At 49.0% G+C, this 18,441-nt stretch overlaps 1 protein-coding gene across 12 annotated transcripts in view; it reads left to right on the top strand.

The window, feature by feature from the left end:
• The window catches only part of PTK2 (protein tyrosine kinase 2), a 451,150-nt gene extending 436,108 nt beyond the window's left edge, over window positions 1-15,042 (top strand). For all 12 annotated transcript variants that reach the window (XM_044292786.1, XM_044292783.1, XM_044292785.1 and 9 more), the window contains 5 exons: window positions 3,765-3,804; window positions 6,005-6,111; window positions 10,468-10,623; window positions 10,729-10,809; window positions 14,085-15,042. In XM_044292786.1, coding sequence (XP_044148721.1) covers window positions 3,765-3,804; window positions 6,005-6,111; window positions 10,468-10,623; window positions 10,729-10,809; window positions 14,085-14,297 — 597 coding nt within the window. In that variant the 3' untranslated portion in view covers window positions 14,298-15,042. The remainder of the gene's footprint in view (window positions 1-3,764; window positions 3,805-6,004; window positions 6,112-10,467; window positions 10,624-10,728; window positions 10,810-14,084) is intronic.
• The last annotated feature ends 3,399 nt before the right edge of the window (window positions 15,043-18,441 follow it).

Genomic DNA, 18,441 nt, shown 5'->3' with positions numbered 1-18,441 from the left:
TAGCCAGAAATAAAAAATATCTTCAGCAATTTACATGTCGGGAACATTTACTAGGAGTCAGCAAGACCCTGAAATGTGTGACGGGGGTCCGGATTGTGAGGCTGACCCTATATCAGTAGATGGCGGTCCGGATTGTGAGGCTGACCCTATATCAGTAGATGGTGGTCCAGATTGTGAGGGTGACCCTATATCAGTAGATGGTGGTCCAGATTGTGAGGGTGACCCTATATCAGTAGATGGCGGTCCGGATTGTGAGGGTGACCCTATATCAGTAGATGGTGGTCCGGAATGTGAGGTTGACCCTATATCCGTAGATGGCGGTCCGGATTGTGAGGGTGACCCTATATCAGTAGATGGCGGTCCGGATTGTGAGGCTGACCCTATATCAGTAGATGGCGGTCCGGATTGTGAGGGTGACCCTATATCAGTAGATGGCGGTCCGGATTGTGAGGGTGACCCTATATCCGTAGATGGCGGTCCGGATTGTGAGGGTGACCCTACATCAGTAGATGGCGGTCCAGATTGTGAGGGTGACCCTATATCAGTAGATGGCGGTCCAGATTGTGAGGGTGACCCTATATCAGTAGATGGCGGTCCAGATTGTGAGGGTGACCCTATATCAGTAGATGGTGGTCCAGATTGTGAGGGTGACCCTATATCAGTAGATGGTGGTCCAGATTGTGAGGGTGACCCTATATCAGTAGATGGCGGTCCAGATTGTGAGGGTGACCCTATATCAGTAGATGGCGGTTCAGATTGTGCGGGTGACCCTATATCAGTAGATGGGGGTCCAGATTGTGAGGGTGACCCTATATCAGTAGATGGCGGTCCAGATTGTGCGGGTGACCCTATATCAGTAGATGGGGGTCCAGATTGTGAAGCTGGCCCTGAATCAGTAGATGGCGGTCCAGATTGTGAGGGTGACCCTATATCAGTAGATGGGGGTCCAGATTGTGAGGGTGATTCTATATGAGTAGATGGCGGTCCAGATTGTGAGGGTGACCCTATATCAGTAGATGGGGGTCCAGATTGTGAGGGTGATTCTATATCAGTAGATGGCGGTCCAGATTGTGAGGGTGACCCTATATCAGTAGATGGGGGTCCAGATTGTGAGGGTGATTCTATATGAGTAGATGGCGGTCCAGATTGTGAGGGTGATTCTATATGAGTAGATGGCGGTCCAGATTGTGAGGGTGATTCTATATGAGTAGATGGCGGTCCAGATTGTGAGGGTGACCCTATATCAGTAGATGGCGGTCCAGATTGTGAGGGTGATTCTATATGAGTAGATGGCGGTCCAGATTGTGAGGGTGACCCTATATCAGTAGATGGCGGTCCAGATTGTGAGGGTGACCCTATATCAGTAGATGGCGGTCCAGATTGTGAGGGTGACCCTATATCAGTAGATGGCGGTTCAGATTGTGAGGGTGACCCTATATCAGTAGATGGCGGTCCAGATTGTGAGGGTGACCCTATATCAGTAGATGGCGGTCCAGATTGTGAGGGTGACCCTATATCAGTAGATGGTGGTCCAGATTGTGAGGGTGACCCTATATCAGTAGATGGTGGTCCAGATTGTGAGGGTGACCCTATATCAGTAGATGGCGGTCCAGATTGTGAGGGTGACCCTATATCAGTAGATGGCGGTTCAGATTGTGCGGGTGACCCTATATCAGTAGATGGGGGTCCAGATTGTGAGGGTGACCCTATATCAGTAGATGGCGGTCCAGATTGTGCGGGTGACCCTATATCAGTAGATGGGGGTCCAGATTGTGAAGCTGGCCCTGAATCAGTAGATGGCGGTCCAGATTGTGAGGGTGACCCTATATCAGTAGATGGGGGTCCAGATTGTGAGGGTGATTCTATATGAGTAGATGGCGGTCCAGATTGTGAGGGTGACCCTATATCAGTAGATGGGGGTCCAGATTGTGAGGGTGATTCTATATCAGTAGATGGCGGTCCAGATTGTGAGGGTGACCCTATATCAGTAGATGGGGGTCCAGATTGTGAGGGTGATTCTATATGAGTAGATGGCGGTCCAGATTGTGAGGGTGATTCTATATGAGTAGATGGCGGTCCAGATTGTGAGGGTGATTCTATATGAGTAGATGGCGGTCCAGATTGTGAGGGTGACCCTATATCAGTAGATGGCGGTCCAGATTGTGAGGGTGATTCTATATGAGTAGATGGCGGTCCAGATTGTGAGGGTGACCCTATATCAGTAGATGGCGGTCCAGATTGTGAGGGTGACCCTATATCAGTAGATGGCGGTCCAGATTGTGAGGGTGACCCTATATCAGTAGATGGCGGTTCAGATTGTGCGGGTGACCCTATATCAGTAGATGGCGGTCCGGATTGTGAGGGTGACCCTACATCAGTAGATGGCGGTTCAGATTGTGAGGGTGACCCTATATCAGTAGATGGCGGTTCAGATTGTGAGGGTGACCCTATATCAGTAGATGGCGGTTCAGATTGTGAGGGTGACCCTATATCAGTAGATGGCGGTCCAGATTGTGAGGGTGACCCTATATCAGTAGATGGCGGTCCAGATTGTGCGGGTGACCCTATATCAGTAGATGGCGGTCCAGATTGTGAGGGTGACCCTATATCAGTAGATGGCGGTTCAGATTGTGCGGGTGACCCTATATCAGTAGATGGGGGTCCAGATTGTGAAGCTGGCCCTGAATCAGTAGATGGTGGTTCAGATTGTGAGGGTGGCCATCATAAGACGAGATGGCACATCGCTAGGACAAACCATCACTTGATCAGTAGTAGAAGGGTGAGACCTCTGGGACCCCCACTGATCCCAAGAATGTTGGGGCAGGAGCAGCGGTACATGGATAAGAGCGCCATTTGCAGGGAAAAACCTTTGCATTACTTAAAGGGGGGTGGGGGTCCAGGATTAGAAAAAAGATGGCAGCTTTCTTTCTAAACCAGCACCACAACTGTCCTTTTGGTTATATGGTGCTGAGCTGCAGTACCAGACATAACCCATGGACCGTTGTGCTGTTTTTGGAAAAAGCTGCCTTTTTTTTTTTTTTTTTTTTTTTAAACCCTGGACGCCCCCTTTAAGTAGCACTCCAGCCCCTTAATTTTGAGGATCAGTGGGGGGTGGCCCTACTCTTAGACCACCACGATCAAGAAATTAGAGCATATCCTAGCTTATGATAGGAGAACCCCCCCCCCCCCCCCCCCCCTTTAATGCCACTAAATGGTTTAGTTGGTAGAAATCTCCATCCTTCTAATTCCACCAAACCTTGAGCTGATGATGCATTTTGCAGCAGGCTGTAAAAGGACATGTCTTTATTGGTGCAGTCACCTCTGGTGGTCAGTTTGAGAACTGCAATAGTTAAGAATAAGATCCCCCTTTCTGGAGAGATTCCATCCATTACTGGAGCCCTTAGGCCTCGTTCACACGTCAGTGTTTAGTCAGTGATTTCCATCAGTGATTTGTGAGCCAAAACCAGGTGCAACTCTAAACACAGAACAGGAGCAGATCTTTCCCTTCTACCACATGTCTGTGGAGGCTCCACTTCTGGTTTTGGCTCACAAATCACTGATGGAAATCACTGACCAAACACTGAAGTGTGAACGAGGCCTTAGAGTTCCATGTTCATTCCTGGCTCCTACATTTACAATTGCAACATAACCTGCATTTCATCTCGACACGTCCTCCTCCTCCTCCTCCTCTGCTTCCAGGACTCTGTTCCTGCTGCGTCAATGGCAAAGATATAAATTGTTTTCTCGCCTTTTGTCTTTTGCAGGCTGGAAACCAGCACATCTATCAGCCCGTTGGAAAGCCAGGTGAGCCATGTGGGCACCTCTGTGCCAGGAGTGTACCCATGCAAGGTAGCAAATGTATCCGTGGCGCTGCTCACGGCCCCCAGCATCCAAGGACGGGATAGATAAATGATGAGTGAATATTAATGGGGAAGCGGCTCCTCACTGGAGGGATTGTGATGAAGCCCAGGTCGGCCTTGCAGGCCAGGATTACCCCCAGGAAGACCTAGGGTTGGACAATGTCAAAAATATTCCCACGATAACGATATTAAGAAATTTATCTCAATAACGATATATATATCGCGATAAATGCCCATTTAGAAGAAAAAAAACACTTGGGGGCCACAAGGAGACATTACACTGTATGGGGGCGGCCACAAGGAGACGTTGCACTGTATGGGGGCAGCCACAAGGAGACGTTATACTGTATGGGGGGGCAGCCACAAGGAGACGTTGCACTGTATGGGGGCAGCCACAAGGAGACGTTGCACTGTATGGGGGCAGCCACAAGGAGACGTTGCACTGTATGGGGGCAGCCACAAGGAGACGTTGCACTGTATGGGGGCAGCAACAAGGAGACGTTGCACTGTATGGGGGCAGCAACAAGGAGACGTTGCACTATATGGGGGCAGCAACAAGGAGACGTTGCACTGTATGGGGGGCGGCCACAAGGAGACGTTGCACTGTATGGGGGCGGCCACAAGGAGACGTTACACTGTATAGGGGCGGCCACGAGGAGACGTTACACTGTATGGGGGTGGCCACGAGGAGACGTTATACTGTATGGGGGTGGCCACGAGGAGACGTTGCACTGTATGGGGGCAGCCACAAGGGGAAGTTGCACTGTATGGGGGCAGCCACAAGGAGACGTTACACTGTATGTGGGCAGCCACAAGGGGACGTTACACTGTATGGGGGCAGCCACAAGGGGACGTTGCACTGTATGGGGGCAGCCACAAGGGGACGTTGCACTGTATGGGGGCAGCCACAAGGGGACGTTGCACTGTATGGGGGCAGCCACAAGGAGACGTTAATTGTTATACTTTTATGTCATTTTTCAGTGCGCCCCCCCCCCCCCCCAGTATTAATCATTGGTCCCCCCCGTATTAATCATTGGTGGCAGTGGCCACAGGGTCGTCGTCCCCCCCCCCCCCCGCCCCCCCATCATTGGTGGCAGTGGGCAGTTCCAATCAAAGTCCTAGCAGTGTAATGCTATAAGCATTAGCAATGCGCCGCACAGACAGAAGGAGCGCCCGGCGGCCACGGCGCACTGGAGTATAATGCTGCTCACTAACATACCATGGCAGCCAGGACTTCAGTAGCGTGACTCCTGGCTGCCATGGTAACCGATCGGAGCCCCAGCATTACACTGCTGGGACTCCGATCGGAACTGCCCACTGCCACCAATGATCGGGGGGGGGGGACCCTGTGGCCACTGCCACCAATGATTAATACTGGGGAGGGGGGAAGGCACGCTGCCCACTGCCACCAATGATGGGGGGGGGGGAGGAGGGCCCTGTGGCCACTGCCACCAATGATTAATACTGGGGAGGGGGGAAGGCACACTGCCCACTGCCACCAATGATGGGGGGGGAGGAGGACCCTGTGGCCACTGCCACCAATGATTAATACTGGGGAGGAAGGGGGGGTGCACTGCCACCAATGCAGAGACTGAAGAACATTACCGGCACCCGACCTCTAGCAGGACTCTGTGATCCGCGCAATTAACCCCTCAGGTGCCACACCTGAGGGGTTAATTGCGCGGATCACAGCGTCCTCTGAGGTCGGGTGTCGGGAATGTGAGTCACAGAATTCCTTCCCCCACGCCGAACTGCTGAGAGCGCCTCGCCTGTCATCTGATTCCGATGTCAGACGTCAGTAGCATTATGGGAACCTGCATGGAGGAGTAGCCGCTGCGGGCAGCAATTGGTATAGAATCATGGTGGGGTGGGTGGCCGCAGATTTTGAAGCGGTCAGCGCACATGACCGCTTCTATGAAGTCACAAAATACTGCGGTAATTAGGAAACAGCGATATCGCCCCCTTTTTTTAATACCGCGGTATATCGTGACATCAGTATATCGCCCAACCCAAGGAAGACCTTAGACCTTCCTCTGCAGGGCAGCATTGAGGCTCCTTGCCCGGGTCCTCTCTGCTAACACCTGAACATCTCCTCCAGGGCAGGTTCCTCATGGACGTGACGTTGTATTCTCATCTATTTTCAGATCATTCGGCTCCACCAAAGAAACCCCCTCGCCCGGGAGCCCCCAGTCACCTCAGTAACCTGGCCGGGCTGAACAGCGCAGGGGACAGCTACAACGAGGGAGTGAAGGTGAGGAGACTAGATCTGGGTGGCCATGTTACTGATACCTGCCGGGGGGCTTTTGGTTATTTTGGTCCGCGCTAGATGAATGTGGGGTTAGCTGATCGCTAGTGTTATATGGGGTGGCCTGCTGATATGTGGCAGCTGCCCGAGGCTGTGAACAGTGATGTTCCTGCGCGGTGGCAGTGACTGCGGATGGGTAAAGGGCTTATTGCGTAAATCATTAGTACATGTGAATGTGTGAAACATCGAGGAGGGGGCATGCAGCTGCAACATCTGTTTGGCTGTGAGAGGGGAGGAGGCGCAGACGTGAGGAGACACATGGCACAATGTCTCCATGTAATCCATATAGCTGCCCGAGGGGAGACTGGGGTCCTGGGAGGAGGGGGGTGCACCCACAGCTCAGGTTTTGATGCATGTTGGTATTATTGGCAGGTTAAGTTTTAGTGTTTTTTTCTTCCCCCCCCCCCCAGTTACTTTGGATAGGAGCCTGTTAGTAGGTGCAGCTTATGCCAACAGCTAGACGGCCACGGGTGCCACCTACCTGCAGTGCTCTGTGGTGAGTGATGTGTCTTTAAAGGGGTTGTCCAGGTTCAGAGCTAAACCCGGCCATACCCTTATTTTCACCCAGGCAGCCCCCTGAGGTTAGCATCAGAGGTATATCGCGCAGGGCACGGGCTATTTTGTTTATCATAACACACTGCCGGGCAGTTTGTTCGGTGACGTCACCGGCTCTAATGGGCGGGCTTTAGCGCTGCCCTAGCCGTTTTACTGGCTAGGGCAGCGCTAAAGCCTGGCCATCAGTGCCGGTGACGTCACCGGTCTTCCTGGCAGCCCCATGGAGAGCCCCGGTACGTCACCGGATCTCCTAAAAATGCCTTTGCCCTGCGCGATTTAGCACAGGGCAAAGGAGAGTATCGGAGCATGAACTGCTCCGATGCTCAAGTCAGGTGGGCTGCCGGGGGGAAAATGGCTATGAACCCGGACAACCCCTTTAAGGGACCCAGGGACTGTGCACCTGTAATGATATGTCGCTCGGGGGTTCGGGCCGACGACGGGCTGTCGCTCGGGGGTTCGGGCCGACGACGGGCTGTCGCTCGGGGGTTCGGGCCGACGACGGGCTGTCGCTCGGGGGTTCGGGCCGACGACGGGCTGTCGCTCGGGGGTTCGGGCCGACGACGGGCTGTCGCTCGGGGGTTCGGGCCGACGACGGGCTGTCGCTCGGGGGTTCGGGCCGACGACGGGCTGTCGCTCGGGGGTTCGGGCCGACGACGGGCTGTCGCTCGGGGTTCGGGCCGACGACGGGCTGTCGCTCGGGGGTTCGGGCCGACGACGGGCTGTCGCTCGGGGGTTCGGGCCGACGACGGGCTGTCGCTCGGGGGTTCGGGCCGACGACGGGCTGTCGCTCGGGGGTTCGGGCCGACGACGGCTGTCGCTCGGGGGTTCGGGCCGACGACGGGCTGTCGCTCGGGGGCCGACGACGGGCTGTCGCTCGGGCGACGACGGGCTGTCGCTCGGGCCGACGACGGGCTGTCGCTCGGGGCGACGACGGGCTGACGGGGGCTCGGGGCGACGACGGGCTGACGGGGGCTCGGGGCGACGACGGGCTGACGGGGGCTCGGGGCGACGACGGGCTGACGGGGGCTCGGGGCGACGACGGGCTGACGGGGGCTCGGGGCGACGACGCGCTGACGGGGGCTCGGGGCGACGACGCGCTGACGGGGGCTCGGGGCGACGACGCGCTGACGGGGGTTCGGGGGCGACGACGCGCTGTGGTTCGGGGGCGACGACGCGCTGTGGCTCGGGGCGACGACGCGCTGTCGCTCGGGGCGACGACGCTCCTATAGCGCCCCCTGGCTGAGGTTTAGCTCTGGACGTGGAGCAGCTGGGCACTGAGGTCTCTTATTCGTTTCTGACGCATTTGTAAGATCTGTAACCTCTGGAGACGGCAGTGATTTTCCATGGAAACTTCTGTGTCTCATGGATTCCGAGGTTTTCCCCACTCCGTGCGGTTGATTATAGGCGGATCCTGGCGGGCCGGCACAAACCACAGAGTGTGCATGACCCAATGGCAGCTGGGCTGCGCGTGTGCAGGAATCGGGAATGAATAGTCTGGGTCGCACTTTGGGCACTGATGGTCGGTAGAGATGTAGAGTCTGCATTTAACAGATCTGGAAGCACATGTCTGGTGGGGGGGGGGAGGGGGGGTTACAGAAGAGATTAGGGTTTGCTTTGCGTTGCATGGCGTGTACGGCTGCATGAGCTGCGAGTATATGAGGAGACCCCCCTGTACAGCGGCACCTCCACCTCTCCTGTGTGTTTTGGCCTCTGATTCTGCATGGCTCGCTCCGCTGCATTTATTAATTTCCTGTTTTTGTTGTTTTTTTTCCCCCTGTTTTTTTATTTTTTATTTCGCTCTGGTAAATCTTTATTAACCCTCTCCCCTCACTGCTCGACCTTAGCCGTGGCGGGTAAGCACTTTGTGTTTGTGTCTGTGTGTTTGCCAGTTGGTTCAATATTAGGGGCTCGGAAAGCTGGGGTCACATGGGAGTCGCATGTTTTTTTTTGTATGTTCTTCACTACTTTAGTCGCTAATTCTTTTATGTTGGTGCTTTTTTCTCCGGAGACCCCCTCCCCCACCTCTGTTTTTGGGGACACTCTGTTCTCTCTGTGTTTGCATTAAGCACTCTCATCACATAGAGAGTCCTCGTGACAGATGTGCCTAGTAACGGCGCGGGTAACCACCACAAAGAGCCGACCGTGTGCCAAACCACAGCCCCCTCCTCGTATCCCTGTGGAGAGACCGGCGCGAACAGCCCACACTCTAATGCTGTTGTCTAACAAGTCGTCTTCTCTCCATGTACACACGGCCAAAAGTATGTGCACCCCTGGCACCAGGCCCATACGTGCCTCTCAGTCATAACCCATGCACTTTCCTTGCTGGTACCTTCTTCTCAGAAGGTTTTCGGACATGGCCACAGTTCAGATGCATTAGTGAGGTCTGAGGCAGATGCTGAGTCTCGAGGTCGAAGCTCTGTCACTGCTGCAGTTCTTTCTGATTAAACATATTAAAGAGAACGTGTCGTCAGAAAATAACCTATAGTTTTTTTTATGCCAAACATATTTTTTAAGAATTTTTGATATTTTTAATTTTCCATGTCACTATCTATATTTAAACAAAAACCATAGACTCCTGCAGTTCTCGCACTGGTCACTAAGCCTAATAGTAGGCACCACTTCTTGGTCTGTCCGTACAGATCACATAACAGCAGTTATCTGCTTATCTGTCATTCTAATCCTGCCTGTAATGATACCACCTTTGTGTATAGATAAGACAGGATCCACCATTTACAATAGGTGATTGTCAGAGCTTATCTATTCTTTCCTTGTACAATGACCTCTGCACAGAGCATGCCCAGAAAACTCTCCCAAAGAAGTCAAAAGGGTTCCCTCCTGCCCATTGTGTCTATGGGCCATGGGGCTGCCGTAAAGCAATTCATTAAATGCTGTTAAGAGCAGTTCGGGCAAGACGGCCGCCCCCCCATATTCATGTTGAGGAAAGAGAATAAATAAATCTGCAGAAAATAAACAGATTAGAAAAAAAGGAGATGTGTTAGTATCAAGGTTTAACTGTCAGACAAAACTTTGGATGACCAATTTACTTTAAGGGAATTTAAGGGACTAGATGGGCCAAATGGTTCTTATCTGCCGACACATTCTATGTAAGGGCAGGTTCATCTCCACCAAACCATTTTTACGAACCTCACTTTGGGCTTGGGGCAAAAAAGTGTCTTTCCCAAGGAGATAAGACCATAAAACCGTGTAAGATGTGTCCTCCTAGAATTCACTGATGGTGAAAGAGTATAGTGCTGGTGGCTTTACTGAACCTCAGCTGCCACCTGACATGGTGCAGACTGACCCAGATGTATTTGCAGCTGCTCAGTTATGAAAGCCTCAATCCCTGAAGCCTCTGAGTGTGGGATCCAAGAACAAACCGATGCCACCTTCTGTCCTTGGTGGTCCCATTCTCTGGGCGAGCAGTGGTTTCTTCTAGATGTTTCCACGTCCTTGTAGCAGTGCTTGCAGGGCAGAAATTGACAAACTGACTTATGAAGGTGGCCCCAGGAAAGCTGCCGGTCCACCACCCACCTGCTCTCATGTTCAGCGGGGCCCGGAGGCTGTTGCCAGGGGTTGGAATGGAAACTGTTAACTCAAAGCGCTGTCCACATATTTTTGGCCATGTAGCTGAACCTGTCGTTTTTGAATGCATAGCGCCACCTAGTGGTTACTGTGTGTTTTTAATGTTGTGTTTAGTTTATTTTTTTGGACTGTGTATTTTTACTGGTTCTTACGTCTTTTTTTTAGATTCAGCCGCAGGAAATCAGCCCTCCCCCAACTGCTAACCTGGACCGCACCAACGACAAGGTGTACGAAAACGTGACTGGTTTGGTGAAAGCTGTGATTGAAATGTCAAGTAGGATCCAGCCGGCACCTCCAGAGGAGTACGTCCCAATGGTGAAGGTAAGTACAGAAGATCTCAGCTCTGTAGGTTCGGTACATGTACAACGATCACATGTCATGGCACGGGACGTAATAACGTTATAATGTGTGTCCGCCGCTTCGCAGGGGGTCGGTTTAGCCTTGAGGACGTTATTAGCGACTGTCGACGAGACCATTCCTGTTCTTCCAGCCAGCACACACAGAGAGGTAAGTGTCGCACTATCGCACCCGTAAATTGGGGTGTTTGGAAGCATCGGTATAAAGTAGAGATTAGCGAATTTCATATCTTGAAATTTGTGTTTTGTTTACTGGTAAAGCAGAATTACGTTATTGATTCCGTTACCATGGACCATAACGTAATTCTATGACGGAATGCCTTTAGAGGACTCCCCTGCATAACGGAAACTGGACGGATCCGTTTTGCAGCCCATAGACTTCTATTATGACGGAATGAATAACGGAATGTCTCTAAAGGCATTCCGTTATGCGTTCCGTCATAGAATGGCGTTATTGTCCGTGGTAACTGAATCCCTAACGTGATTCTGCTTTTACCAGTAAACAAGTTTCATAAGCAGAAATTCGCTCATCTCTAGTATAAGGGTTCGGAGTAGTGGTTTTCGGGGGGCACTGTAGTTGACACCTGCACACATGGGTGGAACTGGAGCAAACACTTGGGTGTGTGGATTTGTAAAATACTCTTAGAGCTGTGATCAATATATAGAAAGGAAGAGGAATAAATGTAAAAATGACCTCCTTCCTTTAAGGGATTCTTCGCAAAAAAAGGACCTTTTCTACAGACCCCACCGCGTGGTGGTGATCATACTTAAACCTGGTCCCTGCTGCTGCATTCCAGCTCCATCACTGCCCCAGCAGATCCCAGGTCTCCCTGAGTCAGCATTCAGTTTGATGCCCGGTCATATAACTGCTGCAGCCAATGACTGACCACAGTGGTCACCCATGCGTCACGTGACCCAGTGACATAATGCATGTGACATAACCGATGCAGCCAGTCATTAGATACAGCACTCGCATGACCCGGCGACAAATCGGATGCTTGCGCTGAGAGACCCGGGACCTGCAGACCAGCAATGAAGCTGGAACCCAGCGGCAGGGATCAGGCCACGCTGTGGGGTCTGTAGAAAAGTTCCCAATTTGTGAACAACCCCTCTAAAAAGGATGTCACCTCTCCTCAGGTGTCTACAGGTCAAACTCGAAAAATTAGAATATTGTGCAAAAGTTAATTTATTTCAGTAATGCAACTTAAAAGGTGAAACTAACACATGAGACTCATTACAGGCAAAGCGAGAGATTTCAAGCCTTTATTTGTTACCATTTGTATTATTATGGCTTAAAGCTTATGAAACCCCAAAGTCACAATCTGAATTCATATTGTGAAAAGGTTTAATATTCTCGGCTCAAAGTGTCACCCTCTAGTCAGCTAATTAATCCATAACCCCTGCAGAGGGTTCCTGAGCCTTTACATCGTCTCTGTCTGGTTCAGTAGGAATCACAATCATGGGAAAGACTGCTGGCAGAAAACCATCATTGACACCTCCATAAGGAGGAAAAGCCTCAAAAGGTAATTGCAAAAGAAGTTGGATGTTCCCAAAGTGCTGTATCAAAGCACATTAATAGAAAGTTATGTGGAAGGGACAAGTGTGGAGGACAAAGGTGCACAAGCAGCAGGGATGACCGCAGCCTGGAGAGGATTGTCAGGAAAAGGCCATTCACAAGTGTTGGGGACTTTCACAAGGAGTGGACTAAGGCTGGAGTTACTGCATCAGGAGCCACCACACACAGACTGATACTGGACATGGGCTTCAGATGTCGTATTCCTCTTGTCAAGCCTCTCCTGAACAACAAACAACGTCAGAAGCGTCTTACCTGGGCTAAAGAAAAATAGAACTGGTCTGTTGCTCAGTGTCCAAAGTCCTCTTTTCTGATGAGAGCAACTTTTGCATCTCATTTGGAAACCAAGGACCCTGAGTCTGGAGGAAGAATGGAGAGGCACACAATGCAAGATGCTGGAAGTCCAGTGTGAAGTTTCCAAAGTCTGTGTTGATTTGGTGAAGCCATGTCATCTGCTGGTGTCGGTCCACTGGGCTTCATTAAGTCCAGAGTCAACGCAGCCGTCTACCAGGAGAGTTTAGAGCACTTCATGTTTCCTTCCACAGACGAGCTTTATGGAGATGGTGACTTCATTTTCCAGCAGGACTTCGCACCTGCCCGCACTGCCAAAAGTACCAAATCCTGGTTTAATGACCATGGGATTACTGTGCTTGATTGGCCAGCAAACTCGCCTGACCTGAACCCCATAGAGAATCTCCGGGGCAATGCCAAGAGAACGATGAGACATGAGACCGAACAATGCAGAAGACTGAAGCATCCTGGTCTTCCATAACACCTCAGCAGTGCCATAGGCTGATAGCATCCAGGCCACGCCGCACTGAGGGGCCCGAACCAAGTACTGAGCACATAGACATAATTAGACTTTTCAGAGGTCCTAAAAATTTTTTATTTAACATCCTTTTTTTATTGATTTCATGTAATATTCTAATTTTCGGAGATTGTGAATTTGTGGTTTTTATAAACTGGAAGCCATAATCATCCAAAGTATAACCAATAAAGGCTTGAAATCTCTCGCTTTGCCTGTAATGAGTCTCATATGTTAGTTTCACCTTTTAAGTTGCATTACTGAAATAAATGAACTTTTGCACAATATTCAAATTTTTCGCGTTTCACCTGTATTTTAGCAAAAAAAATTGTATTTTCTTTGTTGTGCCATTCCTCTTTTATTCCTCCTGAAAATGTATGACTAAATTGAAAACCGGGTGTTAATCTACATGCTGTCAACTCTATTTTATTGTGTCGGAGCTTTTAGGGGCAACAACCTCTTAATACCCATTGGGCAGTTTACTCATACATTTCCAGGAGGAGTAACAGAAGAACAATGTACTACAGAGGTTCTAAGAAAAGATACTCCAGAATGTTGTAGCTACTTCATCTGACGTGAGGAGGGGGTTGCCCAGCTTTTTACAAATGAAGGCCTATTCTTAGGCTAGGCCATCGTTATCCGATCGGCAGGGGTCTGACACCCTGCACGCCCGCCAGTCAGCAGCTTCAGAGTAGCTCTCGCACTGGGGCTAGATCAGGGATGGGCAAACTGCGGCTCTCCAGCTGTTGTAAAACTACAAATCCCATCATGCCCTGCTGTAGGCTGACAGCTGTAGGCAGACTGGGAGTTGTAGTTTTACAACAGCTGGTTAGCCGCAGTTTGCCTATCCCTGGTCTAGATGGAGCTATTCCGAAACAGCTGATTGGTGGAGGTGCAGGGTCTCAGACTCCTGACCATCAGGTGTAAAATCCTGGACATCCCCTTTATGGCCAAAATTGGCTTTGGCTTTAAGAGGTTAATAGACGTAAATAGGTTTTTAGCTTTTTTTTTTTTTTTTTTTTTTTTTATTTTTTTTTTTTATTTAAAGATTGAAATGGCACAGAAGTTGCTGAATTCGGATCTGGCGGAGCTGATCAATAAGATGAAGTTGGCGCAGCAGTATGTCATGACCAGCCTCCAGCAGGAGTACAAGAAGCAGATGCTGACTGCCGCGCACGCACTGGCCGTGGACGCCAAGAACTTACTAGACGTCATTGACCAAGCCCGGCTAAAGATGATTGGACAGTCGAGGCCGCACTAGAAATCCCACCATCCAGACTCTGGTTATATTCCCGTCTGAAGTGTTTTCCTTTTGGGGATTACGTTAAGCCTTCCACCAGTGATTCTGGTCATGAGCGGGCAGACGTCCCCTCCAGCGCCGGTCATCGGAAGCTGGTGCCAAGCGACTTTTTATCCCCCAAAAAATAGTTCCCGGACATGTGATGCAGCCGGCCTGGGCCCCAGTGTCCGTCTCGTGGAGGAAAAGAGGATCAAGATCGGGCGTGGCGACGGAGAGTGAGGCTCTGTGATACCAACCATCGGGGGTGGGGGGCGGGGGCAGAGCACGCAGCGTCCATGTGGATCCATGATGGCTGGTGCAACTGGAATCTCTTTGTCGTCTTCAGATTTTTTTTATTTTTTATTTCTTACCGTTAAGTCACAATATGCTACAAAGCTATATTTTGAAAGACTTTGAATGGATTGTTCCAGCTCGTCGCGTTTTTACGTTCCCTCTTTTCGGATGTGTGTAATGTTTGATTGAAGGCAATGTGAGACTTGGTGAAATTTTGTTTTTTTATTTTAGTTATTTTTTTATAATTTTCTTTCACACATGGAATATAAAGTGCCAGGTTGTGGGGGTGTTTTTTTTTTTTTTTTGTAAGCCATGTATGAAGCACGCTGCTGACATTTGCGTAGAGAGATCCAGAGCCATTATATATATATCCCATTTTTTTATATTAAATATATATAATTTATAAATAAATCTTAAGGCCGTGCTAACAGTTCACATGCTTTCAGCTCTCGCGACTGTCTCGTCTGTTTCAATTTTGAGGGGGGAGGGTGGAAACAGCATTTTTTTTATTTTTTTTTTATGTTTTTTTTTTATCCCTCACGTCACAACCTTAATACCCAAATAAATTATGAAACTGTTTCTATTTTCGTGTAACCCTGTTCCCCTGCCTTGGGATTCTCGGGGGAAGATAAATTATTCTCAGGAAGAATATACAGACCTTGTACAGATTCTTAAAGCTGTTGCGTCGCGGAATCAGCCGCCGCTCGTCTATTTATCATTAAAGCAAAATTTGACTTTTTCCGAGGCTCCGTGGACGACGGAGAGACGGGACCTTCCACGTGTAAAGATCATGCTGTTATTAAAGGATTTGAATATAACGTTGAGGACCTTTTTCTCTTGAATATGGGTTTAGTCGACGACTAAGGAATTTTTTACATGCATAATATCACGTTTTATGTGTAGGGACACGAGCACTTTTATTTAAAAATTCATTTTACCAAATAAGCTAATTTCTGCCTTACAGTGAAACTTCGGGAAGTTGCAAGTGTCGTTTTTGCCTTTATTTTGTAGGAATATATCTCTGCTGTGGAGGGTAGGAAATGTATCGGCTCAGAACCAACCCCCAATAACCAGAGTAAGCGGTGTATAGTGTAAGGGGGGCGCAGTCCGATTATGTCCTTTTTATCTCCATGCTCTGACTGCAGGGGAGTATGGAGATAAAAGATACAGAATCTGACTGCGCACCCCTTACACTGTACAGTGCTTGCAATCGTTTGTTTTAAAGGGCCAGAAAGGGTTAAAAATAAGCCACACAGACCGCACAAATCCCCGTGCCACCGCTGTTTCAGTGCTGCTGCGGTCACCAGCGATTTCCTCTTCTAGGTCCCGACGTGGCGCACAGGAAATGGCTTGAACTGCCCTCCGAGAGCGGTGACCGTCTGTAGCCAGTGATTGGCTGAGCTGCCATTTCCTCTGGGACTAAGAAGTGAAGAGGGCGAGGGGTGGCTGATTATTATTATTATTATTTTATTTTTTTATTACCCTTTCTGGCCTTTTATTAAAGTCATTTCCCCAGAAAACACTTTGAATGAAAAGTTGCACCCACTGGGGTTAAAGGCTATGGAGGCCTTTGCACTGATTTTATTTTTTATTGTTCATTTGCTTCTTAAATGCAAATATTAACTTTCTAAATAATTTTTCATTAAAAATGTCCTTCCATTTTGCTTCTGCAAAGTGTGTGTCAGTCCTTGACCGAAAGAGTTTGGTAAAAGGTTTTTAACGGTAGAAATTACTCTTAAAGTTATTACCCGAAGTCTGAACAAGGCGCTCGCTCCGTACAGTATTGTAACGACGTTTTATGTGAATTGACTTCGGAGGTGTCGCTCATCCCTAAATCATTAGGAAGAGGTGCTTTGAAAATTATTTTTCAGCTGTTCAATGTCAGTGAAACATGGATGACACTGATCCATCACGGACATCTTCAAGGAGGCATCACTGACCACCTTTCATGGATTTGAACACAGATGTGTGAATGAGGCTTAAAACAGGTGTGTGTGTAATATATATATTGAGAGTGTGTATGTATATATATGTATATATATGTATATATATATATGTGTGTATATATATATATATATATATATATATATATATGTTACGCAATATACAAACAAATAATGGCCCAAGAAATGGGCAACATCAATTCCCCTCAAAGGAAGCCAACTCAACATAGGGCAAACAAACCTATACAAAAAAAAGTGGAGTTTAAAAAGGCTCGCAAATAATCTTTAATAAAATACATATATAAAAAATGATAAAAATAGACAAAATGCATCAAAAATGAAAATGCGATATACACCTGAGGGAAAGTATAGTAGGGCTCTCAATGCAGAGGGGAGTAGAATAGCTGTACATAACCATCAAATGAGGTAATAGAAAAGCGTCAAGACCTGTGTCTATATAATTAAATGCATTCAACCCCTCTCTCAAAGAGACAACAAACAATATGTAAAACCAGTCCTTACATATCCTTGAGTGGGGAAATCACCTCAGGAGAACCGCACACCCCGACGTGCGTTTCGGCAACACTTTCATCTGGGGTTGCGGCTCTCCTTGAAAATGTGCTCTATTTAAGTGCAGAACTCGCCAATCGGCTTCGTGCTAATGTAATAATTGAATAAATAGATCCCGGTGCACAAATCACTTCATGGTGCGCATCTGGATCTGTCATCTCTGCGCGCCGCCTGAATCAGACCGAAAATGCGTGGCGAACACGTGATGGCCAGTCACGTGACCGTCCGCGTCACTAGGTCTCTAAGACACAGGTACGCGCAGAAAGGTGGCAGTCCACACAGGTAAATAAAGCGTCTCACAAGGATAAAGACAGTACAAATTAAATGTTATATTATGCAAGTGCAGCGGAACAAAGAATTGAACAAATATCGTTGGACATAACGGGCGTAACTGAATAAATATAAAACACAATAGAAAAAATATAATAATGAAAAGTATAAGGAAATATCTATTATGTACAGACCACATACAGTCAGGTCCATAAATATTGGGACATGGACACAATGTAACATTTCTGGCTCTATACACCACCACAATGGATTTGAAATGAAACTAACAAGATGTGCTTTACCTGCTGACTGTCAGCTGTAATCTGAGGGGATTTACATCCACATCAGGTGAACGGTGCAGGAATTACAGCAGTTTGCATCTGTGCCTCCCACTTGTTAAGGGACCAAAAGTAATGGGACAGAATAATAATCATAAATCAAACTTTCACTTTTTAATACTTGGTTGCAAATCCTTTGCAGTCAACTACAGCCTGAAGTCTGGAACGCATAGACATCACCAGACGCTGGTTTCATCCCTGGTGATGCTCTGCCCGGCCTCTACTGCCACTGTCTTCAGTTCCTGCTTGTTCTTGGGGCATTTCCCCTTCAGTTTTGTCTTCAGCAAGTGAAATGCTCAATCGGATTCAGGTCCGGTGATTGACTCGGCCATTGCATAACATTCCACTTCTTTCACTTAAAGAGGACCTTTCACCGATGATACACTGTGAACTAGGTATACAGACATGGAGAGCGGCGCCCGGGGATCTCACTGCACTTACTATTATCCCCGGGCGCCGCTCCGTTCTCCCGCTATGCCCTCCGGTATCTCCGGCCACTAAGTTATAGTAGGCAGAGATTTCAGTCACAGTTATGGTAGGCGGAGTCTGCCCTAGCGCTGGCCAATCGCAGCGCAGAGCTCACAGCCTGGGAGGTTATTTTCTCACAGGCTGTGAGCTCTGCAATGCGATTGGCCAGCGCTACAGAAGAACAAGGGCAGACTCCGCCTACCATAACTTTGTGACCGGAGATACCAGAGGGCATAGCGGGAG

This window comes from Bufo gargarizans, chromosome 5 (assembly GCF_014858855.1).
Source record: "Bufo gargarizans isolate SCDJY-AF-19 chromosome 5, ASM1485885v1, whole genome shotgun sequence".
Taxonomy (NCBI): domain Eukaryota; kingdom Metazoa; phylum Chordata; class Amphibia; order Anura; family Bufonidae; genus Bufo; species Bufo gargarizans.
This window is presented reverse-complemented; position numbering and strand designations above follow the sequence as displayed.